Source organism: Bos indicus, chromosome 9 (assembly GCF_029378745.1).
Source record: "Bos indicus isolate NIAB-ARS_2022 breed Sahiwal x Tharparkar chromosome 9, NIAB-ARS_B.indTharparkar_mat_pri_1.0, whole genome shotgun sequence".
Lineage (NCBI taxonomy): Eukaryota > Metazoa > Chordata > Mammalia > Artiodactyla > Bovidae > Bos > Bos indicus.
In genome coordinates this window covers 44,049,272-44,075,258 of record NC_091768.1, presented here as the reverse complement: position 1 = coordinate 44,075,258, position 25,987 = coordinate 44,049,272, and the positions used below count along the sequence as shown (strand labels likewise).

Sequence of the window (25,987 nt, the reverse complement as noted above, 5' to 3'; positions counted from 1 at the left end):
TCTGGAGTCAGCCCGGCACTGTGGTTATTTTGCATACGTGAAAAGTCAGGTCATCGCTTTGAAGGGCCTGGACTGTGTCCAAAGATCCCTTCCTTTTTGCATAATGGGGCTTTACTTCCTGGATTACAAAAATATTATTTTACCAAAGAGAACGGAACTGAACTTGTGGCATACTTTTGTGCAATGATTTAACTTAATTCCCCATGTTCATAACACCTGTCAGTTACGAAGCGACTAAATGAAATCATGCATTTCAAAATCAACAGAATTTTTTTATTTACTCTTCCAACCTACATAGGGTCAAAAGCCCAATATCATGGCTACCCCAGTTTCTGGTTAAAGAGCATTCTAAGCCTTTCTATTATGGAAATTTTCAAGCATCTGTAGGAATAGAGACAAAAGTATAATGAATGTCCATGTATCCATCATCTAGTTTTAACTTTTGTCAGTCTTAAATAGTACACCTTAGTGGGCTGATGTGAAGCTCCCTCTATTTTAATTTTCTAGCAGGCTGGAAAGATTTGGGGTTGGCCTCCAGTGAAGCACAGCAGCCAGGCATCCAAGGACAAGGTGTGACTGGGAGCGTGTCAAAGGCTCTTTACCACCCCACCCATGACGGCTGTATCACTGGCACTAACCATTCCTGGTGCTAACCATTGTACACCCTCTCTCTCAAGTTCTGTTTTAAAATGCTCTCCTGCTAGGAAATTCCTAAAAATCTTAATAATTGATTTTTATCAAAGTAAGTTGGGTTTTATCAAATGATTTTTTTTTTTTTAAGAAGAGAAGACTTGGAAGAGATAGTCTATTATCCCTGTAGTCTGGAGATAGACAGGGCCCCAAAACAGAGAAAGGAAATAGAATGATGCAAGGTAAGAAAGACAAATTCACTGTGCTGTACGAGATTAGTCCTGGTAGTAGTTCCTTTAAGAGAATGCTCTGGAAAAATTCATCATCTAAACATTAGTATGACCAATAATCAGGGTTTGGGAGTGGTAGAAAGGATAGTCCTTTTATCACTTTAAAAATAGCTTGAATCCACACTATTTAAAAACACTTTTTAGTTAATGTGAAATGATATTCAAAAATTTCCAACCACCTCTATTGTGAGCAGCAGAGATAACTGGCCTGTTTCCTTAGTAAGAATCACTTCGGTGGTCCTTTTCGCTGATGTACAGTGAGAAACAGTTAGTAGGACACTGTGTGTGTGTGTGTGTGTGTGTGTGTGTGTGTGTGTGTGTGTGCGTGCGCATGCACGCGTGCATACGTGTGTCTTACAAAAGTGGTCCCTCTTTGGAAACTCCCTGGCAGTCCAGTGGTTAGGACTCAGCACTTTCACTACTGAGGGCCTGGTTCAATCCCTGATTAGGGAACTAAGATCCCACAAGCCATATGGGGTGGCCAAAGGGAAAAAAGTGGTCTCTCTTTGTACATATTTTAGGATATCTCTGCAGCAGGGAGTGGACACACTGTCAGAATTGCCAGAGGAGAGAGACTAAGTTCTTAGCTGTTGATCTTTGAGGTTCAATATTATAAGAACATTTCAGATGGACTGATGTAGCCCTGACTGAGGTCAGTTGGTGAAAAAGGAATGGAGCATCTGCCCTTGCCCACACTACCCCTGGCCTTGAAAACTCAGCAGGTGTGAGGGGTCTGAACTGGTGAGCCAGGCATGGGTCTGTCCTGTTCAGGACAAAGTGGGTCTGGCAGCAGACATATATCCCAACAACTCTGTATCCAGCAGCAACACCAGTAAGCCTCTTGGTTCTACAAATTATCACAGGAAGAGACAGACTCACAGGCAAGAAGGAAAGAGAGTCATAGGCAGGACAGGGACTCAAATCTATTAAAATTAAAAGAGCTGTGATTATTTTGTATTTAAACTGATAAAGCCTAGCATAGGTTTCTAGGAAAAAGATTCTAGGGAAGTTTATTCGTGGGTTAATTATTGTATCTATAGGGTGAGTTTGTGGTACATTTTTGTTTTTCCTTATTCTTTTTTGGCTATTTTTATTTTTAAACTTTACAATATTGTATTGGTTTTGCCAAATATCTAAATGAATCCACCACAGGTATACACGTGTTCCCCATCCTGAACCCTCCTCCCTCCTCCCTCCCCATACCATCCCTCTGGGTCGTCCCAGTGCACCAGCCCCAAGCATCCAGTATCGTGCATCGAAATCCACTTTTTTTCTGTAATAGAAAGGCATTGTTTTCTATTTAGGAAATGTAAGGACAATAAGAGTTTTAGTTTTTTAACCCAATTATCCTGCTAGAGTGTAATCTGCCTCTCCTACCAAGGCACCTGTCGGCTCCCTCCTCTCTCTCCAGGGTCTGCCACAGTAGAAGCAAGCCCCCCTCTCCTCCCAGCTCACCAGAGGTGGGCACTCACTACAGCAAACAACTCTAGAACGTTCCAGAGGACAGCAGGACGGCAGTTTTGGTGGCAGACAATAAGCGCTGAGGAATAGGGAAGCAGAGCACCATCTCGGGGCAGACCGGGGGCAGGACTGACAGCCTGGCAGGCCAGAGGCGGGGGGCGACTGGAGATTTCGTCCCCGGCTGCTCAGGCCAAGTGCAGATTTCTGGTTCTCACCCCTGACCTGGTTTGTAAAACTTGTGGCGAGGCCCAGGAATCCCCAGATGATTCTCTCTTTAAAAAGTGTGACAAGGCTGGATGAGTGCATGAAGAGGAAAACGCAAGTTGGGATTTCGTAACATGATGTTCACTGTAACTCAGGAACCTCCTCCAGCAGCAAGCAGAAAAAGTACTCCTCGTTCTGGTTCCACAGAAACTGCCTGTGGACTTGGATGACGTAATGCGGTGATGACGATGGTGTCATTCTGGTTCCTGCTCTACACGCTCCTGGCTCACAACCTGAGGGCCTGACATAGTGACTTTGACCGGCCTCACCCACCAAACTCCCCTGGTGAGACCTCACTTTCCTGACGCCTTCCGGGTGGGGCTTGAGCCACGCAAAGGGGAGGAGCCACCATGTCCCCTTCAGTGATCATCACCCTTCCCTTGGCAGGGGGGAAGGTATTGCTGGAAGATCTAAAGTATGTAGTTTTTAAGTGTAGCATCTCAATGTGCTCTAGTGAGTACAATCACCTCTGCAGGATTGGGTGAACTCACAGGAGGGGTCCTGCCATTGATGCTTTGCACAGAGCCTGGCAGGGGTCCCCAGACTCTCTCCTGCTGCTCTGCCAGGCATTTCTGAATCCTGAACCACTGAGGATAGATGCAGAGAACCACCGGGTCCCTGACTGGAAAGATAAGCTCTGCCTGGAATTCCCCGGGCACTCACACCTGCTGAGCCACGCGGTTGTGGGGAGGGGGAGGTGTCATTCTGGGGAGGTAACCAGCTGACTGTCCTCCAAGAGCAGTCCACTGGACCTGGCGAACACAGGCTTAAGGAGAGCTGAGATATATGCTTCTCTAGCCTTTGTACTTGACCTTCATAGTTTCCGGGAAAATCATGATTTGTGTAATTTCCTTGCTAGACAGTAGACTCCAGGGGGTACGAATGGAGTCTGTCTGTAACTTCAAAGCCTAGTAGAATGCAAGGTACATCCTTGCCTTCAATCCTGGGCTGAGAAATGAATGAAATGACCCAGCAGCTGGCTGAACCCTGTGCAGAGTGCTCGGCAGGGAAGTGAGAGGCACAACGAAGGGCCAGAGGTGGGGACTTAGACAGCAGAAGCTCAAGTTTCTGAGCAAGGGGTCACATGGAGCCTTCCACCTTTTGGGAGATGAACATGGGGTGAGGCTTGATGGACAGGAGGAGGGAGGATGTGCAGTGCAGGAGGCCACCCCAGGAGGAAAGCCTGGCCCCGGACCTTCTGCCTCCCCCTCCCCAGGAACTGTCACAGAGTCATGAGTCCCATAAGTGGGTTTCCAACCACTTCTGCATTAGAAGGGATAACACAACTGAAGCTGTTTCTGATACACCAAAGAAATCGGGTTGCATGACCACATCTGTGGTGATTTTGATATCCGTACCAGTGTGTTCATGCCTGTCCACCCCGGAGTTAACGAACCGTGGCTTGATGGTTCCTTCCTTCACATGAACTCTGTCAGAACTTCAAGACTTCAAGTATCCTTTAGTTCCTGCTGCTGCTGCTAAGTTGCTTCAGTCGTGTCTGACTCTTTGCGACCCCATGGATTGCAGCCTACCAGGCTCCTCCATTCATGGGATTTTCCAGGCAAGAGTACTGGAGTGGGGTGTCATTGCCTTCTCTGGTCCTTTAGTTCCTAGAAGAGCTCATTTTCCAAACACATGCTCTGGTGCCCTGAGTTAATGGGTGCACTTCTCACTCTCGTGGAATATTTTACTCACTCTGGTTGAACAGATGATTATTATGGTTATTATTAATATTGAGCCTAATAACAATCACAGTAATAAACATGTTTCTCAGGGGCCACTGCATGGATAGCAATTAAAGTCTAAAAGAACATAGTACCCAGGGACCCACAATACAAGCTAATCAGGCAGTTAAGGAGGATTTAATTTTTTTTTTACTTTCCCCCTTAATCCCATCTTCACTGTGTGGGTGGAAATCATCCCTTAAGGGATCAGCCTTAAGGCCACATTCTGGAGTTATTTCAAAGAGCCTAAGGAGGAAAGAAAAGGGAAAAAAACAAGGTTAAGGGGTGGCATTGTGGGCCCAGGAGCCCTGTGAAGTTAATGGCTGGTGCCTCACCCCAGATCAGTGCTGCCCAGTAGAAATGCAATGTGAGCCACAAGTGTAATTTTAAATTTTCTTATAGTCATCTCAGAAAAGGTAAAAAAGAAACAGGCTAAGGAAGTTTAGTATTTTCTTTAACCTAAAGTATCCAAAATATCATTTCAACATATAATCCATCCATTAATGATACTTGAGTTTCTCCGTCGTTGTTGTTGCTCTAAGTCTTAGAAGTCTGGTGTCTGTTTTAGCCATACAGCGTATTTCTCTTCAAACCAGCCACAGTGCCAGGGTAGCTACTGGCCACCACAGGGAAGGGCACAAATCAAGCCCCTCTGGGAAGATGCGGGTGTGTCACTCTGCTGGGGGCACTGCGGGTAGCTACATGAGGAGGCCCCTCTAGGGCACTCACCACAGGAATTCAGTACTGGGCACCCAAGCCAGGGAAAGCATCCAATGAGTGACCCGTCCAGCGCCAGCTGAGCAGGAAAAACACTCTTCTAGTAGAGAAGGGTCAGCGATGAAAGAAGGGTTGGGGCATAGAGAGGTGAAAGCCTCTGAGATTCTGAACTTTTGTGAATCCAAGTTGCGCTCTTAGGAGGCTGGGCGTTCAGAGACAGGCCCAGGCAGAACCAAGAGAAGAGGAAATGAGGGCGGCGGGAGGGGATTTGCTCCACCAGAATCTGGCCGGGAGGGATTACCGACTTTGGGGCTTCCTTAGAGATGATCCCGTCTACCTTGGACTGGAGAGCTTGCCAAGGGAGGAAGGAGCCACCAACTGCACCAGAGACTTATCCTGAGGGATGAAAGGAATGTCACCCAACAACCAAGAGGCAGAGCAGACTCTTGGGCCTCCTTTAGCACAAAGACACAGCTTGGCCAAATGGATGGTGCAGTTTCTAGCCATAAGGCCTTGGGGGACAGCGGGGGGTGAGGGGGAGGACATGTCCACTCTCCCCTCCAGCTTTCTCCCTAAATAGAATTTGAAGAAACATGTTGTAAAACGATCATCTGAATTATTATCAGATGATTCTAAGTCATTAAATGCGATGTGACAGAGAGGTGCGTAACAGGCAGTGGCTGCCAGGCTCCCCCACTGCCTGTATCACTGAAGTGAATCAACCTCGAGACTGAGTAATGCAGGGCAGGGCTGCCCCATTTGGGCTGCTGCTTCCTAAAGAGAACTGGGATCTTCCCCAAATTCCAAAGGTTCAGACCGGCGATCTTGTCACAGGTAGAAGGGCTACTTCATGGCCAGCAGCCATAGGATTTGCCTTCTGAGGCTTGGGATGAATTTTCCTCAAAGGCTACATGTGTGAAACGATGCTTTAGAGTCAGGCCTTTTCAAAGGAGAGTTCTGGGGTCACAGTAGACCATGGGGACAGAGACTTCGGGCCAAACGTCAGCTTACAAGCTGTGAAGACGGCACACTGGGTGGGCCTGGCAGGGCATGACCCACTGGGTTCTTCCAGAGCCAGGGCTCCATTAGCACATTTGGACAGCTGGAATGTTTAGGTGGCTGTTGGCTTTCCAGCCGATTTCTAAAGAAATAATACATTTTTAGGGTTTGGGATTAGAAAATGACCACATGACTGACTTCCTGTAGCCCCAACGGAGACTGCAGTCTTACAGCTTGGGGGGTCCCACCCAGAGGCCCACCCTGGCTGTGTGAGTGCTGCACCCATTCCAGGCCAGCTAGCTTGAAAACCACACATCTGGCAAACAAACAGGAGGGAAGTGTGTTTCTCCTGGGTCGGCCCCGCTCTCTTCTCTCTCACAGAGGAAGTGGCCTGCTCCCGGAGTTCAAAGCATCCGCCTGCTTGGAAACTAGGACAATGCGTACTGACGTCCTGGGTCCTTTCTGCCCCATTCTGAAAGTCTGGATGCCAGGGGACAGGTAGCTGCTCAGTGGTGGTGAAGAAGAAAATCTGAACTGACAACGAAGGAGCCAGGCAGAGGAAGGCTTGCTCCAGGGAGCCTGGCCGACCCGGCAATTATTTTTTATGACATGGCAGATATTATGTTGATGGTTTCATTTCTGGTTATTACCTTCTATTAAAAAGCATCTTGAGGAAGATGATTATGGGGGCATCTTCTTCCCGCCTCAGGAATCTACTCTCAAATTTTCAGTGAACTGTTGTTTTTCCTGGACATGTTATTATGATTGTTCTTGTTATGGTTGTCATTATGCAAACTGCTAGTTGTCAAAGGGCTCTTTTTATTAGCCATTGCTCACAACCCTATTGCTTTGAGGTAAACAGATGTAGAGTGATGTCCATACAGGGCACGGAGAGGTCAATCGCCCCCAGGAAGTCGTCTCCCGGTGAGGGCCTCCCTCCTAGAGTGCCAGCGTTTCGCCAGGGGCCAGGGATGCCCAAGGGAGCCCTCTCCTCCCTCCTCAACCTCCCTGCCAGCAGCACTCTTAGGACCTGTGAACAAATGAACAACACGCCCAGGGTGGTGTCAGCATTTCCCAGTTCTGGGTCCAGCCCTGATCCCATCCACTGGGCCATCCACGGGGCTGGAGATCTGCTGTGGGTCTCCGGAGCTTTTGACTGGCTGCATCCCAAATGAAGAGTCAGATCTTGGAACCACAGATGCCCTGAATCCCGAATTGGAACTAAAATGCCACTGTCACCTGGCTGTCCCACCAGTGACTCATCAGGTCTAAATCAGATGTATTATCTTACCCCCCAAGCCAAAACTTAGCGCCTACTGAATTCTTTCAGTGGCATCTCCCAGTTACCCAGGGGGAAAAAAAAAAAAACTTAGATTTTTTAATAATCTGATTTTTTAAATTACACACTTATTGCAAAAAAAAATGCAGAAGCTTATAAAACAACTGAAAATATGCCCCCCACACCCAACTCTCCATCCCCTCCTTCCAATATTGGTATGCATATTTCAAGACTTTGTTCTCTGCAACCAAGAACTGTTTTCTTTTGTTGTGGTTATTATCTTTGACCCTACCCTTGCCTGCCTTCTAACAGCCATTAGTCATCAACTCCCACTAATTTTTCCTTTATGTTTCTCACATCTGTCCAATCTTTCCATCTAAATTCCTACTGCCTTATGTTCAGAATATCACTGCTCCACAGTGAAACAAGAAAGGGCTTTGGAACTGAATGACGTAGCTCTTGGTTTCTTCACTTGAGCAAGTGATGTCCCTTTTTCGAGTCTCAGTTCATCTGCTGAAAGGGAATAATTATATCTGCCTTTTTAGGTTATCAAAATGAATAAAGCTGTTAAAATGCTAGGTGCTTAATAAACGTCCACTATTAATATTCTCTTTTAAGTGGCCTCAAGAACACACTCCAAGTTAGAATGCATACAGTGGTTAGATTAATCTTTCTTAAAACACTCCTTTTATTTTGAAAGTCACTTGCTCATAACCTTTAAAAGGCTTCCCACTGTTTATAGTGTGGGTGGCAAACAGTCTTTAACTCACACCTCAGTTCTAATTGATTGGTAGTGTCTGCTTACGAGGTTGCCCCGGGCTTGGTGGGAGAGTGCTGGGTTAGATTAGCAATGTCTGCTCTGAGAGCAGAGGTAGGGAGTAGCAGGCAGCCGCGACCTACAGAATAAAGTCCTACATTACTTCATTTCCTCTACCCCTTGGAGGGTTCCCCCCTTACAGGAGTCTTTCCTCCCTCTGGACTGGTCTCCTGATCTGCCATACATAATCATAGATCCTCGGCCAATGGAAATCTCCCCCCAGATCTTGATGCAGCTGGCTGACTTCCCATCACCTCAGATCACGTCTATTTCCCTAAAGAGGACAAGCACTCTTCTTAACACTGCCATTGGTTTTCTTCCGAGCACTTCTGTGTCTGAAGCAGCTCGGTTGGTTTCTTTTCATGTTTATTGTCTGTCTCCCCAACAAGAATCTGAACATCTGAAGGCAGGAACTTTCTCTTCTTCACTGTGTGTCCCAAAAGTCTAGACCTGGCCTGGCAGCATCAGGAGCTCAGCATTGGACAACCATGGAGCCCAGGGCTCCTTTGATGAGCAAATCCTGTCTTCCCAAGCAGACTGTGACTGGAGGCCAAGGACTGGGTCTGATTTTTCTTGGTGCCCTCCACATGTAGTCCAGCCAGGCATATTAACTTGCCCAATAAATCCTGGATTAGCTGATTGCTATGGCTTTCAGGAGGAATTTTACTAAGGCATATTTGCCCAGGAATTGCATCAGATTCTATGCTCAAAAGCTGTAGATCGCACCTGTATCCAACCTGCCTTATACAGGCCACTTTGCACATCTGCTGGTGATTTCTCTCTGGACTTTCTCCTTGGTAGTTTTCACAAAATCACTTGTTGCTGAGTTTCCTGTTTCCCAGAGACACCTGATAATGTGCGGGTTACTGTGCCATGTACATTTTGAATATTCTGGTTTTCTTCTTTCTGTCTTAACATCATGTGTCTACAGGAATGAAATGATCTAAAGGGCTTAGAATATTAAAATCCATCCTGCAAAGAATAGCATGGCCCTTAGGGAATACTGCAGAACAGGAATGATGGGTAACATGAAATGTGCAATCTTTTTTTTTTTTTTGCCAGTGTGAGCAAACTTCCAAAGAACAAATGATGAAAGATTATTAAGTCCCCTGTGTTTAAATATATTTTCATTGGTCATTTTTCTACTCCCAGACATCTTGTTTTAATTGAAGTTTTTTCTTCAGTTTATTTATGTCTGAGATCACATAACATCAACACTGAAGAGCACATTATGAAGGAAAAATGTTTTCACATTCTACCTCTAACAAATTGTTTTTGTTTCCTCCCAATCTTTCTACATATGCATATTTTTTACATAGTTATAATCAGACGAGGGCTTCTCAGGTTGCACTAGTGGTAAAGAACCCGCCTGACAATGCAGGAGACATAAGAGACATGGGTTCAATCTCTGGGTCAGGAAGATCCCCTGGAGAAGGAAATGGCAACCCATTCCAGTATTCTTGCCTGGGAAATCCCATGGACTGAGGAGCCTGGCAGGCTACAGTCCATAGGGTTGCAAAGAATTGGACACGACTGAAGTGACCGAGCATGCACGCAATCAGACATGTTTGAGAAAGATAAATGTTTTCTGCTAAAGCCAATAATAATAAATGTAAGAAAGCACCAAATAGTTTTACTTCCTGTAATAAAATGCTCATTCTTTCCCCAAAGTCTAGGTTTTTAATTGTTGACCTTGAGCAAAGTCCAGAGGTATAAAAGATCAAGGAAGAAAACGATGGAAATGTCTAGTAAAGGATGCCCATACCTATACAGAAAGACATTTACTTGTTCCTGTCCTAGACATATTCCTACAAGTTGCAAAAGATAAAATGCTTCACTCTGCCTCAGTTACCATAGAATTGGCTTCCTTGAGTTTTAAATGCCTGGAAATGATCTAAGTCAACCCTTATTATTTGCAGATTCTGTATTTGCGAATTCATCTACTTAATGTTTATTTGTAATCCCAGGATCAATGCTGGTGGTGTTGTAGACATTTTCGGACACACACATGTGCAGAGCAACAAAAATTTTGAGTCACCTGATATTCGTATGTCAGCTGAAGTTGAACAAGGCAATGGTGTCCTCTCATTTTGGCTCTGAGGCTGTAAACAAGTGACTTTTTTGCAGTCTATCTCATTCCACATTATGTGCCTCTTTGTGCTTTTTGTTAGTAATTTCCCTGTTTAAAATGGCCCCATACACAGTGCTGAAGAGCTGCCTTGTGTTTCTAAGAGCAAGAGGGGTGTGATGTTCCTTACAGAGGAAATACATGTTAGAGAAGTTTCATTCAGGCGTGAGTTATAGTGCTGTTGGCCATGAGTTCAGTTTTAATGAATCAATTTCTATTAAGTTAGGTGTCTTTAAAAAGAACCACACATAACCCAAAGTTGTGTATTGATCAGTTGATGAAAATGTTGTGACCAGAGGCTAGCAGGATCCTAACAGTCGTGTCCGACACTTTGTGACCCTATGGACTGTAGTCCAGGCTCTTTTGTCCATGGGGATTCTCCAGGGAAGAATATGGGAGTGGGTTGCCATGCCCTCCTCCAGGGGATTTTCCCAACCCAGGGATTGAACCCAGGTCTCCTGCATTACAGGCAGATTCTTTACCATCTGAGGGAAGCCTAGAAGAGAACTAATGCTGATCCTCTTGAAAAATCATGGGAATGTTTTCAAATGACTGCATGGGTCAGGTCTGGACGGTCCTGGCTGTCATTTTGGTCCATGTTAGTCCCAAGGGAAAGAAAACCCAGGGTGTTCTAGGCCAGGCAAAATCAGTCATGGTTCGTAGACTTGGAATGTGGAGGCACTCCGAACCAGCTAAGAACGGTATGTTTCAGTAACCCTATAGAAACAGTGCTCTCGTTCATTCCTGTCATGTACAGGAGGTGTCCTCTTAGTAAAGAAAAACCAGTATGTATAAACTAAGAACATAACAGCTGCTGTTCATTGAATGTGTATTAGGAACTAGTATTGTTGCAGATAACTCTTCAAACCATCCCAGGAGGGAGGGCATAACTAGTCCCAATTAACAGATGAGAAAACTGAGCCAGTTTTAAGAGATCAGACCATTTACCCAGGTGACCCAGCTCTAGCGGGAGGTGGGGATGGGACTGGAGCTCAGCTCAGCAGGACTAAAATGCCCACATTCCTAACCACTGCTCAGGAGGGTCATGACTTGCTTGCCCTGATCCTTCCCACCAAGTTCTGTAACCACGAGGAGCCCCAGTGTGCTGGAGGTGTGATCACTTTACTAACATCTGTTCTGATCACTTCTCAGAAGCCTATTAGCCACGGTGGAGAGAACTGTGACTCTGCACTCCAGAGCGATGAACTGTAACTCTGGTTCTTCTCATACTACATTGTGGTGGCAAATTCTAGGAGTTTCTAAAAATAGGTGGCAAATTCTAGGAGTTTCTAAAAATAGCATTGGGACTTCTGCTTTGCTACAGAAGGGATTATTGTGACCTTTCGCCTAACAAGGCCCACCTCCTGAGGGTGACAATTTCACTGCTTCGCATGACATTTGGTTTCCCTCACATGTGGCCTGTCGGATTATACTTACAGGAAGTCAGAGAGAACCTCTAACCTCCTGCTCTATTTTTTGCTTTTCATTCTCTTTCTCTTCTACTCCTCACCCTGCTTTTGGTTTCTTGAATCTTTGAGAATCTTCTTGAGACCCCCTCCCCCACCCCGCTCACAGCCACAGTAAGTGTGAGCTGGGGAACGTATGTCCTGGGGAGGGAAAGGTGGCCAAGTGACAAGGGCCTGGCTTCCACTCACTCTCTCTGTCTCTCACCCACTTCAGAGGTAGGACTGCCCCCAACCCAGCCCCAGCTTCACCAGGGAGGTGCCGCCTGAAGCAAGTCCTTTAACGAACGTTACCGCGCGCCTCCTGGCCCCAATCTGTAAAAACCGGGTGGTCACACCCGCCTTCCCAGTGCAGGTGCTGTGGGGATTAATTACTGTCTGTTGGTGCTTTGAGATGGTCGGATGAAAGTCTTTTCTGTAGGTGAGCCTTGTGCTTCTGAGATTCCCTGCTATCCACGCTCCACCAATGTGACTCTTCAGTGGGGCAGAATCATGTTGATGAGGTACAGGTGAAATAGGACCCATGTTCAGGGCAGAGCCCCAGATTCCTAACAGAGGTTATGCAGGGATGCCTTTTCTGGTGATAGAACATGCACATTAAATATTGCTGGGGGCGGTATGGGGGAGTCAGCCAGGTCCAGCTAAACATGACACAACAGCCTGCACATAACCTTTCAAACGTGTGGTGGCATTGCAGAAATCCCCTCTTTCTAGCATCTGTGCCTTAATGCTTGTCAAAACCACCTGATTAAAACAGAGGATTTTGATGGAAGTGGAAATGGTGTTCAAATCATGGGCAACTAACACCATTCTCCACGAGTCGTCCTCCATGCTGAGCCAGCCTGGCTCGCTGTGTCCTGGGGACAGGGGCTCCACACAGACACTCTGTTCTTCAGTAGTAAAGCTCCTCTGTGTACTTCCTCCTCTCACCAAGGGCACCATCCCTGGTAAGAAGCCCCCACCAGGCGACTCAACCAGCCCCCTGGCCTTTCTAACATCTCTTGGGCAATTCTTTTCGGCCAAGAGATCCGCAAATATTTTCTACTTCCACTGAAACTTCAGACTGAGAGGGCTGCCTTAATTACAGAGGAGTTGATGAGATTGTGGTCTGTAAACACCAAAAAGGTGAAAAGTCTGGGCTTCGGAGACAGGAGAACGCAGTTCAAATCCTGGTTCTACCACAAGCTATCTGTGCATCCTTGGGCAGGCCTCTTAACTTCTCTGTGCCTTAGCTTCCACATCTGTAAAAGTGTGCTCCTCACTCGACGTGAGGGTTAAACGGAAGACTATACATAATCGTACCCGACACACTATAAGTGTGCCAAAAAGGGAAGAGAGGGGGTGGTGCTGGGTGATGATTCTGGTTTTCAGAAGCTCATTTTTCTTTTGTATCACTTGGCCATGTGAATTATGCTATAGCTCATTGCAGAAAACTCCAAGGGGCGGGTTGACTTTTCTGGGATGTGCTTGCCTTACTTTAACCCTCAGCAGCGGGTCTGATGCCTCTTCCTGAGACAGACTCACCTCTGGCAGTTCTTCTCTGGATGCTGCCTCTCCTCTGCTTCTTCCAGATGCTCCCGAATTCTTTGGGATAAAGCATCTGCTCAGAAGTGCAAGAGGAGAATGGTATCTGCCAGCGGTGCCCACATCACCCACCCCTGGGCCCAGGGCTGTGGCCCCACTCACGGGGCTGCTGTGAACTGAGATGGGGCAGAGAGGGTGGAACCTGAGGCTTTGCCGGCTTCTCTGCTTTCTAGCTCACTCTAGGCCAGGCCTGCATTCTTCGTGCACGTTTGACCTTCGATGTATCTTGAAGCTGCAGTTTTTAAAAACGGAGCTACGTAATAAACTTACTTAAAAAAAGAAATCCCACAGCACCTCAGGCCACAGCGCTAGGCCACAGATCTTGGTTAAAAGCATGCATAGCGTGTGGTGGTAGTTGGATCTCAGTCATCGAAGGGCCCTTCAAAAGCTTTCTGAGGCTGTCATCACAGCAGCAATGGCCCTGTCTGGAGAGGCTGTGCCCCGGCTGTAGGTTCAGATCAACTGTCCCTCCCACCCCCAGGCCACATGGCCCCACCTTTGAGGGTGTAGACCTAGAAACAAGTACTAGGTCTGCTGGGACGCCTCCTTCGGCAAACTAAGCTGGGAGAAGACAACCAATGCCATGGTTTGAAGGTGTGTGTGCCCCCAAATTTGTATGTTGAAATCCTAATGCCCAGTGTGATGTTTCAGGATTGGGAGGTGCGTAGGTTGTGAAGGTGGAGCCCTCACGAATGGGATCAGTGCTGTTTAAAAAGAGGCCTCCAAAACCAGAACTGAGAGACACGTGTACCCCAATGTTCATTGCAGCACTGTTTACAATAGGTAGGGCATGGAAGCAACCTAGATGTCCATCAGCAGACAAATGAATAAGGAAGTAGTGGTACATATACACAATGGAATATTACTCAGCTATAAAAAAGAACACATTTGCGTCAGTTCTAATGAGGTGGATGAAACCGGAGCCTAATATCCAGAGTGAAGTAAGTCAGAAAGAGAAACACCAATACAGTATATTAATGCATATATGGAATTTAGAAAGACCGTAACGATGACACTATATGCAAGACAGCAAAAGAGACACAGATGTTAAGAACAGACTTTTGGACTCTGTGGGAGAAGGTGAGGGTGGGATGATTTGAGAGAATAGCAGTGAAACATGTATATTACCATCTGTGAAACAGATCACCAGTGCAAGTTCAATGCATGAAGTAGGGCACTCAAGTCAGTGCTCCGGGACAACCCAGAGGGATGGGTGGGGAGGGAGGTGGGAGGAGGGTTCAGGATGGGGGGGACACATGTGCACCTGTGGCTGATTGCATGTTGATGTATGGAAAAAACCACAATATTGTAAAGTAATTATCCTCCAATTAAAATAAATAAATAAAAAAAAATTTAAAGGGGGCCTCCACAGTGCCCCAGCCTCTTCTACCATGAGGCCACAAGTTTGCAGACTGGAGGACGGCCCTCATCTGACCATGGCGGCACCCTGACTGCAGACTTCCAACCTACAGAACTGGGAGCTGTACATTCCTGGTGTTTATAAGCCACCTAAGACTGTGGTGTTTTCTTATGGCAGTTCAAAGCACTAAGAAAACCAGCAATGTCTGCCCCCTCTGAGCCTCCACTGAAAGATCATCCATTCACCCAAGAAGAGTTCTGTGCTCAGGGGAGAGGAAGGCAGCGCTCCACACCCATGGTTATTCACTTAGAGCAATCATTTGCTTTCAGATTGTGTCTATTGTTTCAGAAGGAAAATATGGAAAACACAGAAAAGTACAAAGAATATGAAGCCACCTGAAGCCTCACCACTCTGAATTACAAATGACTACTGAAGAAGGAAGAAGCCTGGCCAAAGGCTGGCCTCAAGCCTCACTCCTTCACTGGCACTGTCATCTTAGACCAGTAATTTGACTTCTGGGGACCTCGGTTTTGTCATCTTTGAAGGGAAGCCATTACATGGATGAATTCTAAGGTCTTGTGTTGTGGAGGCTCTTCGCTGTCTCCTGGAACATCCTGCCAGATGTCTGGGGTCTGCTGCTGACGGAGGGCACTGCTGAGTGTGGGGTGCAAGAGAGCTGGGTGCACCTTGATCCCGTCACCAGGATCCAGAGGCCCCTGGCTCCTATGTCTATGAAATGGTGAAACCACCACCTGTCTTCTCCAGCACACAGAGCTGCTCTGTCAAATGAGCACATGTACTTAGGGGCATCTAGAGAAGAGTGCAGCCCTTAAAAATATGCAAACAAGAGAATGGTCAGGTCATGTGAACAAGTGAGTCCGGCCGCTAATGGAAAGTAGGGCTTGACTCTGGTATCCATCCTGTGTGCACAGAGATGTCCTAATCACCGTAATCAAGAACTCAAATGAACTTACCAAACAGGTGAATGGGAAACAAGAGAGGCAGTTTCAGAGCCTGGCTTTCGGTAAATGTTAGCATGACAGCCGCAAAGCAGGCAGTGCTTCGAGAGCAGGTGGGAGACGAGGAGAGGTTTCCTGGCCCCTGCCCTTCACCTTGGTCACTGACTCAGTGTGAAACAGCGCCTGCAGGGAGGAGGAGGGTTCTCATCCTAGTTCACAGATCAGCCTGCGGCCACAGTGGGGGCAGTGAGCTGAGTTCAAGGCCAAGGATGACTAAACAGCCTTCTCAGCATTAATAACAATAATACTTGGCATTTATCTGGTTCTTTATGCTTTCAAAGTGCTTTATAATCATTAATTAGTTAACTAGCACTCACCAGTACCCCTGCTGTCTGCCTGCTGTGCTGAGCAGACAAAAGAGCCGTGTGGGACCTGCTGGTTTGCAGGGGGGATTGCAGAGGCAGGGAAAGTGAGGGCTGGGGCTTGTGGGGTGAATGGGGGCTGGTGGTATCAGCATCAAGAACTAAATTTGGAAGAAGATGGTTATGAATCAGTGCAAACACATGTGGGCACATTCCTTGACAAGGATGTCAAGCACACAGGCAGGGATGTGACCTGCATTTGGACAATGGGATTCTGTCCTCGGTAGGTTAAGCATGGTGCTTTACTGGGGGCTTAGGATTTCCCTAAAATCAGACTGTTCCAGCCCCTGCTGAGTGAGATGACACCAGATATGGGATGCGTCTGTGCCCTTCTGTTCTTCTGGACATTCATGGACTGGGTCATTGCAATGCCCCAGTGGGTTCTAGGGTTCTGCACGTGGCCAAGATCCAAACCTGCTGGAACTGTTTATCCAACTTGCCCTGGATACGAGGAGATTAGCCTTCCTGCAAAGGGTTAAAAGCAGGGTGCCTCCTGGAGGCTCAACAGTGATCCTGATGCTGATCACTGTTGGCAGAAGGTGGGGTGAGGTGAGCTTTCTCTCCTTCACCCGCATCCTGAACTTTAAATAGTGGCGGGGAAAATCGCTATGAGGTGTCCAGGACTAGATAAAGCAGCAGAACCCGCAGGTGTAGTCAGGGGAGCTGTATGTACCAATTGTCAGCTCCCTGCTTACATGGAAATCTGATAACTGTTGTACTTAGAGAGTAGAAACCAAAGTCATAGGCCAAATAAGTGACCAGAAGAAAGCGATTAGTCATCTTTCTTCATGAGTGATCACAATACTTCTGAAGCTTCTCCACCTGTACCTTGCAATTTAGGGCCTTGTGTAATGACAGGGTAAGCATCTCTTATTGATCTCCAGACTCCTTAGTAAATTAAATGGCAGGTACACAAAGAGGTGAGGGACAGGAGTGTGGCAGCAGCCTCACAACACCTGCCCTGTTAGAACAATGTCCTGGTAAAGCCTGTGGGTCTCTGGGCTGCCCTGGAACCCCAGAACCGAAGCCTGTGGCTGGCAGAGCCTCCTGGGGCCAGTCCCTTGTGGTGAGATATGCATAAATCTGCTGACTAGCCTTCATTTATGGTCCTCCTCACTGCCTAGGGCTGTACCTTGTCAGATCTCAGGAACTAAAAGCGAGGCAAGGGCTTGGCTTCAACTTGGCTGGAAGACCCAGAAATGATAATAATAATTAACACAGCCCAACTTCCACTTGCACAATAAACAGTAATTAATGCACACAGCATCCCAGGGAGGTATCTAGATTTGGATTATGAGCCTTAGTTTTCAGACAGGGAAACTGAGGCCACGAGGTTAAATGGCTTTTTCAAGGCCACACGAGGACTGTGTATCATACTTGAAATAAAATTTGGGCTTCCCTGTCTCCTAGTCTGAGGCCTGGATCATACCTGTCAACAAAGGCTTAAGAAAATCAAACTTACACACACACACACACACACACACACACACACACACACACACACACTGCAAAAAAAGGCATTTTCCCAGAAGTTTAGGAAAAAATGATACGTGAAGTGTGGCACTGACAATATCTAAGCCAGATGATTACTGGAGGTGCTGTGTTCACTCTGTGAGGAAAGGCAATATTTCCTATATTTAACTGCATTTGAATGCATTTAACTGCATTTAATGTAAAGTACCCTGGAGGAGGCCATGGCTACCCACTCTAGTATTCTTGCCTGGAGAATCCCATGGACAGAGGAGCCTGGCGGGCTACAGTCCATAGGGATGCACAGAACCATAGACAGGACTGAAGCGACAGCACGCATGCGCACACACTATTAGTCTGATATACTTCCTTTCTTATTGGTAGTGTGAACGAAGGAGCTGATATACTCTCAGGTGATTCAAACACTCCCAGACACTGCCTCCTGAAGGCTCAAACCTCTGGATCTTCTCAACCAGTGTCTGTCCCCATTGTAGCGCCTGCACGCTCAGTCGTGTCCGGCTCTTTGAGACCCCATGGACTGTAAGCCACCAGGCTCCTCTGTCCACGGCATTTCCCAGGCAAGAATACTGGAGTGGGTTGTCATTTCCTCCTCCAGGGGTTCTGCCCCACCCCGGGGTTGAACCTGCGGCTCCTGCACTGGCAGACGGTTTCTTTATCACTCACGCTACCTGGGAGTTGACCGGGATAGTTAATATAATTGTCATAAACTAAAGAATTGAATGTTTTTCCAATAATTTGGACACTGCATGGGAATCACCTTTCCTCATGTTTACCTTGCCCTATTGTTGCCTGAGTATTATAAAATTTATATGAACTTAAAACCCCCAAATATCACTTGTATAATAATTCAAAATGGCCTCCTTTGATCTCTTCTACTCATTATATCTAATAATTGATAAATTCAGCATAGAATAAACAAAATACAACTACAAAGCCAGTTATTTTCTCAAGGAAGATATTTTCTAGTGCAGTTGTCAAAAGAATATCCTTATTCTAGCATCTTAGTTGTCAGTGACAGAAACTCCATTCGAATGGGTTTGGGTGGAGAATTCCAGGGACGGCTTCAGGTACGGTGGGATTCCTATAAGCAGTGTCACTGGCACCTGAGTTTCTCCATCGCAGCTTGGCCCAGGGCTCCTCTGCGGGGGTGACGGTGGCCACTTGGATTCAGGCTGACTTCTCCCGGTGGAGCAGTCCTGCACATAAAGTCCCTTCCTTACTGATAACACAGGCAAAAACCCTGGGGCTGACCACGGCTGGCCCACTGACCCGCCTGACCCTCTCTGGGATCTCTGTGATAGGAGGGCATGTCACTCTTGTCTAGGTCTAGGTGACATGCTCACTCAAAGAGCCAGGGCATGGGGGTGGCTTAACCCCATCACATACCACTGGGGTTAAGGATGTGGGAGAAGTGGTTCCCCAAAAGAGAACTGGGGCACTGTCTGCAAAAGAGGGAAGGATGTAAGGAAGCTGAAAGCAACAGGTCTCAGGAAGTCCCTGGCAGTCCAGTGGTTAGGACTCTGCTCTCACTGCCGAGGGCCCAAGTTCAGTACCTGGTGGGAGAACTAAGATCCCACAAGCCATGCAACGCAGCACCTCCCTCCCCACCCCCAACCCCCGCCCATCTCCAAAAAAGCAACAGATCTCTACTACCTCCTGTGTAGAAATTTAAAAGTCTACACTTTCCCACTCATAGCAACAGAATATTCTTCTAGATGCTATATCCATTCCCACTCATAAAACCCTGGCTGCGACCTCCAATACTATTGCTAAGGGACACCACCTGGAGGAACTTAAAAGCAAATGGGATTCGCCTACTAGTTCAAGTGTCTGCTTACATCCTATTTATTTAGGATGCTTAAGGTCATGGACTTCAGGACCACACTCTAGAATTGGGACAGGGAGCCAGTGCTGACAACAAGGCAGATACCCTGCCAAGCCAACAAGCGCCTCCTTGCCAAAGAGAGCTGACAAATAACATAGGCCTGGTGTGTCTTGATTTTAATATAACATTGGATAAAATGTTTTCCAGTTGGCTTCTGGATCATTTGGATTTTCATGAGGAATACAGATAACTTTTGTGATCAAAAAGAAACCCCGCAAATCTACAGAACATAAAGATGAAGGCAAGTGGGTAGGATGGGCAAGTGGGTAGGATGAGAAGAAGACAGCTAGAGTGGTGTGGGGCCAGCTGAATCCCCCAGGTATGAGTCTGCACCCAGAGCATGTTCCTTACGTGCTAATACTGAACGTTAAATTGGCAGTGTCTGAAAGATGTCCTCCTGTGGCTGAGCTCACGTAACCTGGACATCCCACATTCTCCGGCCCTTGCAGGCCACCCTCCCCGGAATAATCCATGTCAGAAAACCCAGCTGTGTCCCCAGTCCACCTCTTGTGTTCTGAGGACTCCCGAGGAGTATGTCCTGGTCCCCACATTCGTCTGGTCATTTCTTATGGTCTCTCACTCTCGGTCAGCACCAGCTGCCTCTGTTCCCTCCAAGGACCCTCAAGGTTCTCCAAAACACAGTGAAGACAACAACAGCTTAACAGCATCGACTGAGAACTCTGGGCTAACACGAAGGAATTACAGAGCAGAAGAAGAAACTTCAAGTGGATATCAGCTGCCCCACACATCACTGGCCTTCCTCATCATCACTACCTTTCCCAGCCTCCTCTCACTAAAGCACTGCCCCACCGCATGTGACCAGGATAGACCATCTCTCCTGGAAGGTTGTCCCATAACATCTAGCCCTATACCTGATACCTTTTTTAAAAAAAGAAAATCATCATCAAAGTGTTCCTTCCGGAACAAAGGACAAATTGACTCCAAGAGCTACTTTCCTTCTTTCCTAGAATGCAAAAGTCACCCACAAAATCAAAATGAAAATGTCTTTGTTTCAGCCATTTCAGGGTCCAGACTCAACCTTCAATAACAGGAAAACAATGGCAAATTTGAAAATAGAAGTTTTGGTCCCTGCCATGTTGGGTTTAAGACCAAGAAAGCACACTTGTCAAATCTGTGAAGAGCCAAACATGGAAAGGACTGCCTCTGTTCCAGAGGACAGAATAAAGATCTTGACAGATCATAATGAACCAAGTCAAAGACGACACACCATGTCTCCAAGCTGAAGAGATGAATGGCTTGAGTACAGACTGGGATAGACTGGGTTAATTTCAGCTTGAGTCGCTAAGTTGTGTCTGACTCTTAGCAATCCCATGGACTGTAGCCCTCCAGGCTCATCTGTCCATGGGGTTTCCTGGGCAAGAATACTGGATTGAGTTGCCATTTCCTTCTCCAGGGGATCTTCCTGACCCAGGGATCAAACCTGCATCTCCTGCATTGGTAGGCAAATTCTTTACCACTGAGTCACCGGTGAAGCCTGCCAGTGAAGCCCAACTTCAGTTTGGGATGGAACAAAGAACCATGGGGTGTAAGTGATCACAGGTTAGCATACGCCAACCATGTGGTCTATTACTAATAAATGACACTAGCAAAAGACTGCTGTTGTGGCAGAGGGAACAGGTGTGATCAGATCAGACCACATCTGAGGTGCCTCAGTATTTGTCCAAAGGAGGGTGCTCAGCAGATGAGGGTTTATAGATCCTGTCACGCAAGGTCTCAGGGTGCTTAACCTGGAGCAGAGAACTTGGGTTGAGGGGTAGGGGTGACACATGGGAGTCGTGTCAGATCTTTAAAGGACGTAAAACTTGCTCTGTGTTGACCCAGTTGAGTGCAGTTAGAAGCAGCTGCTGAAAGTTACAGGGATGAAGGCTTTCGCTCAAGGGCTCAATATTAAGAACTTGCTTATACTTAGAGGGGCTGCTTGGATCCCATGGCTGGAGGCAGAGACTGCATGATCCCCCTGGAGGTTGCCTTAGTGGGACTTCTGCCTGCACGGGAGGTGGCACAGATGACCTCAAAGTCTCTTCCGATGCCAGAAGAGTAACCCCCGAGGAAGAAAGTCAAGGCGGTGTGCTCCAGGCCCTCTCAGGTCACGCACAGGAAGCACAGTGCTAAGGCAGAGATGCTTCTGGGGAACTATGAAACTTTAACTATTTTTCTCACATTAAAAAAAAAAGAAATTTTTAGGGCCCACAGAAATCAATTAAATTTGGTCTGAAAGAGGAAAAAATGTTGAAAATTTTAGTTACATTTTAAATATTTTAATATTATTATGATGGGAGGGGCTGACAAAGGCCCCAGTGCCCAGGGCCCTCGGAGGTCACAATGTGGCCTGGGCCCCTGGTATAAGGCCCCAGCTCCCTCCAGGGGTCCCCTTTTGGCACAGGCCTCTCCAGCTATATGTTGTTACTTACAGCCGAACTCCTGACCTACCTACCATTCTGTGGATCTGGGGATGATCTCTGCTGTTTAAACAAAGGACATTCTCCGTGTCAGAGGCAACCACTTGGTCCCAGAAAACTAAAAGAAAACAGAAGATGGGTCTTAACCACACACATCTTTCCTTCTCTTCCTCCAAAACACTGAACAACAACCAGCTGCCAAATGTAGTGTTGACAAATTGGGAACACAGGGCTGTGTCAAGGCCTCTCCCTGGCCCACCTCTACTGTCCAGGCAGCAGGAAGTTGGGGGCTTTGCACTGGTCCTATGGACTTGCTTCCCCACCAGAGGGGACTCCATGATATCACATGCCCTGAGGCACACATATGTTCTCATTTTGCTGCACTGAGAATATTGGAAATGATGGTCCCAGGCTGCAGGACTGGACTGGAGTAAAGTGATGTCTCAATACTCTGTGTGGAACTAGCACAGAAAAAAAATGCTGTGCACTTATCTACCTTCCCCTGCCCTGTAGCATTTTCCTCTATCCAAATGTATGTCTTTCTCAGTGCTCTGTAATTGTCGTTTTTTAAAACTGTGGTAAAATACACATAATATTTAACAACAAAAGTCCATATGGTCAAAGCTAGGGTTTTTCCAGTAGTCATGTATAGATATGAGAGTTGGACCATAAAGAAGGCTGAGTGCCAAAGAATGGATGCTTTGCAACTGTGGTGTTGGAGAAGACTCTTGAGAGTCCCATGGACTGCAAGGTGATCAAACCAGTCAATCCTAAAGGAAATCAACTCTGAATATTCATTGGAAGGACTGATGCTGAAGCTGAAGCTCCAATACTTGGGCCACCTGATGTGAAGAGCTGACTCACTGGAAAATACCCTGATGCTGGGAAAGACGGAGGGCAGGAGGAGATGGCTGGATGGCATCACCAACTCAATGGACATGAGTTTGAGCAAACTCCGGCAGACGGTGAAGGACAGGGAAGCCTGGCATGCTGCAGTCCATGGGGTGATGAAGAGTTGGACACGACTGAGCCACTGAACAACAACAATTTATCATCTGAACATTTGTTAAGTGTACAATTCAGTGGTACTAAAAGTATTTATAATGTGGTGTAACCACCATGCTATCTACACCCAAACCTTTTCATCATCCCCAACAAACATTCTGGATATTACTCTGTTTCCATCAAATAATAACTTCCTCTTCCCCATTTTCCCAGCCCTTGGTAACCACCATTCTATTTTCTGTCTATGAATTTGCCCATGCCAGTTATCTTGTATAAATGGCATCATACAATATTTATCCTTCTGTGTCTGACTCACTTCACTAAGCATAATGTTTTCAGGGTTCATCCACATGCAGCATGTGTCAGAATGTCATTCCTTTTCATGGCTGAATAATATTCCATTCTCCGGATGTACCATATCTCTTTATCCATTCATCTGTTCATGGACACTGGGGTTGTTTGCACTTTTTGGCTATTGTGGGTAATGATGCTGTGTGTACGGGCGTGCAAGTATCTGTTCCAGTCCCTGCTCTCAATTCTGTGGGAAATATGCCAGGAATAGAATTGCTGGGCCATATGGTAGTTCCATGTCTAACCTTGTAAGAAACTGTCAGTTTGTCATCGTGGTTTTGTTTTTCACAAGATCTTTTATCTGTCATCATTAAAGGACTGCATTTTAAACCTTCCTGGACTTGTTCAACTTTGGCACTGGTCTCATGCCCAGTCACTTTTCCAGAGCTACTACCTTCCCCATGTAACTCCATGAGTTTTCCCCAAGTCACACTTGGGATTCTTCAGCATTTTTACTTTTCTAAAGAAGACATTGTGGAGTAAATAGACTGGCAAGTCTTTTCTATGTCTTTTCCAATGCTGTTTGGAATCAATTTACTGACCACCTCTTTGAAGTCATTTGCACCTCTCAGGTCGTGACTTCCATCACCTTTGTGTGCATCTGACGCACCTACTGGTGCTGGGCATAAGTGGTCTTCCAAATCTGACTGTTGCACTTTTTAGGAAAACCTACACAGAACAGATGAAGCAAGTAACCATCGGTAGGTAGCCTTGACATCAGTGTGAGCTTCAGTCATGGTCTGACATTTTTTGACCACGGAGCACATTTTGTCATGGGTAAGATCCATGTCATGGAAATTAATCAGGCAGTTTTTTTTTCCCTGAACCTCCTCAGTAATTGGCTTGAATTTCCTAATGCAACTTCATCATTCTGCAGATCAGCAAGACTCACTTCAAAAATATAACCCTTGAGGCCATCAGATGTGATTTTAATTGAGTTCCAGTGGCCAGTGTTTTCCCAGTATTTCTTATATTGAACATAGCTGGTGCTTTCACATCATACCAATCTTTCTTAGAAAATGGGTCAACCATTTTCTTCTTGGCTCCCTTTTTGCCTCCTTTAGTATGGTGCTTGTTCTTGACAGCTGCCATGGTACCCCGAAGAGAGCCAAAAGGGTGGAAGTACAACTCAAGTGGGAAGTTAGGCCCTGTAATCATGTTTTGATGGGAATGCTCACAGGTAGGTAGCTTTCTTGGGTAGAGATGATTGGGACATTTGACCTGGGAATAGAGGTGAATAATTGCTTTGGCATCCAGGACAAAGGACGCAAGAAAAGCCTGGCTATTCCTTAGGCACTCACTGGGCCACAGTGCTGACAGGCCACCCCAGATACTTTCCTTGTCAGGGTGGTTGTCACATGGATAGAAACTGGTAAACCATTTGACAAATGGAATTACTCACCATTGTCCCACAATCAGGCAAGCACAATACCACTGGCCATTACCCAGAACAGAGAAATGGCCTCCTTAGAATTCGGCATAAGGACATTCATTTATATTCATTTAATTATAAAATATATGAACATAAAAAGATAAGCACATATTAAATCATAACAAAATTATTGCCATCACATCTACCACTCAGCTTAACAAATAACATTACTGACACATTTGAAGTTCAGCGTTTACCTGTTCCCAAGCACATTTTCCTTCTCCACCTCACAGGTGACCTGAATTTAGTCTATAGCTTTCTTTTCTTTCTTTCTTTATAGTTTACCATACACACATAGAAGACTACATTATAATACATTGTCCAATTTTGCATGTTTCTGAACCTCACATAAGTAAAAACATCTGGATTTATTTTTCTGTGACTTGCTTTTTTCATGCATCATTATACTTTCAAGACTCTTCCATATTGAAATGTGTAGCTGTAGCTCATTAATTTTCACCGCTGTGTTGTGGGCTCCATTTTATGCCCATCCTTAATGTATTTATCTATTCAACTGGAGAGGGGCTGTTTTGGTTATTTCCTAAGAGCTCATTCTAATCAGGGTTTTTATGCTCACAGTAATTAGCACTAAAAGATTTTAATTGTCTTCCTACATGTGTAGGTTTTCCTCTAGATTGTTTAAGTATGAGGGAAACAGGTACAATGGCCCTTTTTTATTGTTGCTGGATTAATAAATGTTGAGTGGTCCTACCCCGTCACCCCACACTTTTTCTGAGCACTGGCTCTCTCTGAACCAGCAGCCATATTTATAACCACGACCCCATCTTCCCATCAGAGCTGATTGGACCAAAGTAGATACTTCTCTCAAGCTGGGCCAATCAGATGCTCTTTCTTCTGTTACCAGAAGAGAGTGGTCTTTGTTTCTTTGCTGGTTAGCCCTGTGAAAGTGGAAATCTGGGAGCCTGGATCAGCTCTGCTTTCCCCTGCATATGGAGGGGAAGGGGAAGGACAAGGGGAAAGGTTAAGGTATGGATGAGAGGACTGAAGAGGATGGACAGTTTTTTTAAGGAGAGACTATGAGGTGAATGGAGAGACCTAAAGCCTCCCAGGCCTCAGCCTCAGCACTTTGCAGAGACGTGGCCCTTGGGTCCCTTGAGGTCCCCTGCTGCATCTTTACAATAAGTTGATCTTTTTGACTTAAATTAGTTTCAGTTGTTTTCTATTACTTGTAATCAAAGACCTCTACTTTTCTATTCAATTTGCTTCTTCCTAGCCATTCAAAGGAACGGCAGGGCTGTCACAGACCTCTATTAACCTGAGTGAGTTAAATTCTTTCCCCGCCTAA

At 46.2% G+C, this 25,987-nt stretch overlaps 1 protein-coding gene and 1 pseudogene across 1 annotated transcript in view; both read right to left on the bottom strand.

Moving 5' to 3' along the window:
• Positions 1-18,574: 18,574 nt before the first annotated feature.
• The window catches only part of ATG5 (autophagy related 5), a 153,107-nt gene continuing 145,694 nt past the window's right edge, over positions 18,575-25,987 (bottom strand). The window contains exons 8-9 of the mRNA XM_070795544.1: positions 21,929-22,011; positions 18,575-18,784 (exon numbers count right to left, since the gene is read on the bottom strand). Coding sequence (XP_070651645.1) covers positions 18,590-18,784; positions 21,929-22,011 — 278 coding nt within the window. The 3' untranslated portion in view covers positions 18,575-18,589. The remainder of the gene's footprint in view (positions 18,785-21,928; positions 22,012-25,987) is intronic.
• Positions 22,005-24,661, bottom strand: LOC139184807 (small ribosomal subunit protein eS1 pseudogene; annotated as a pseudogene).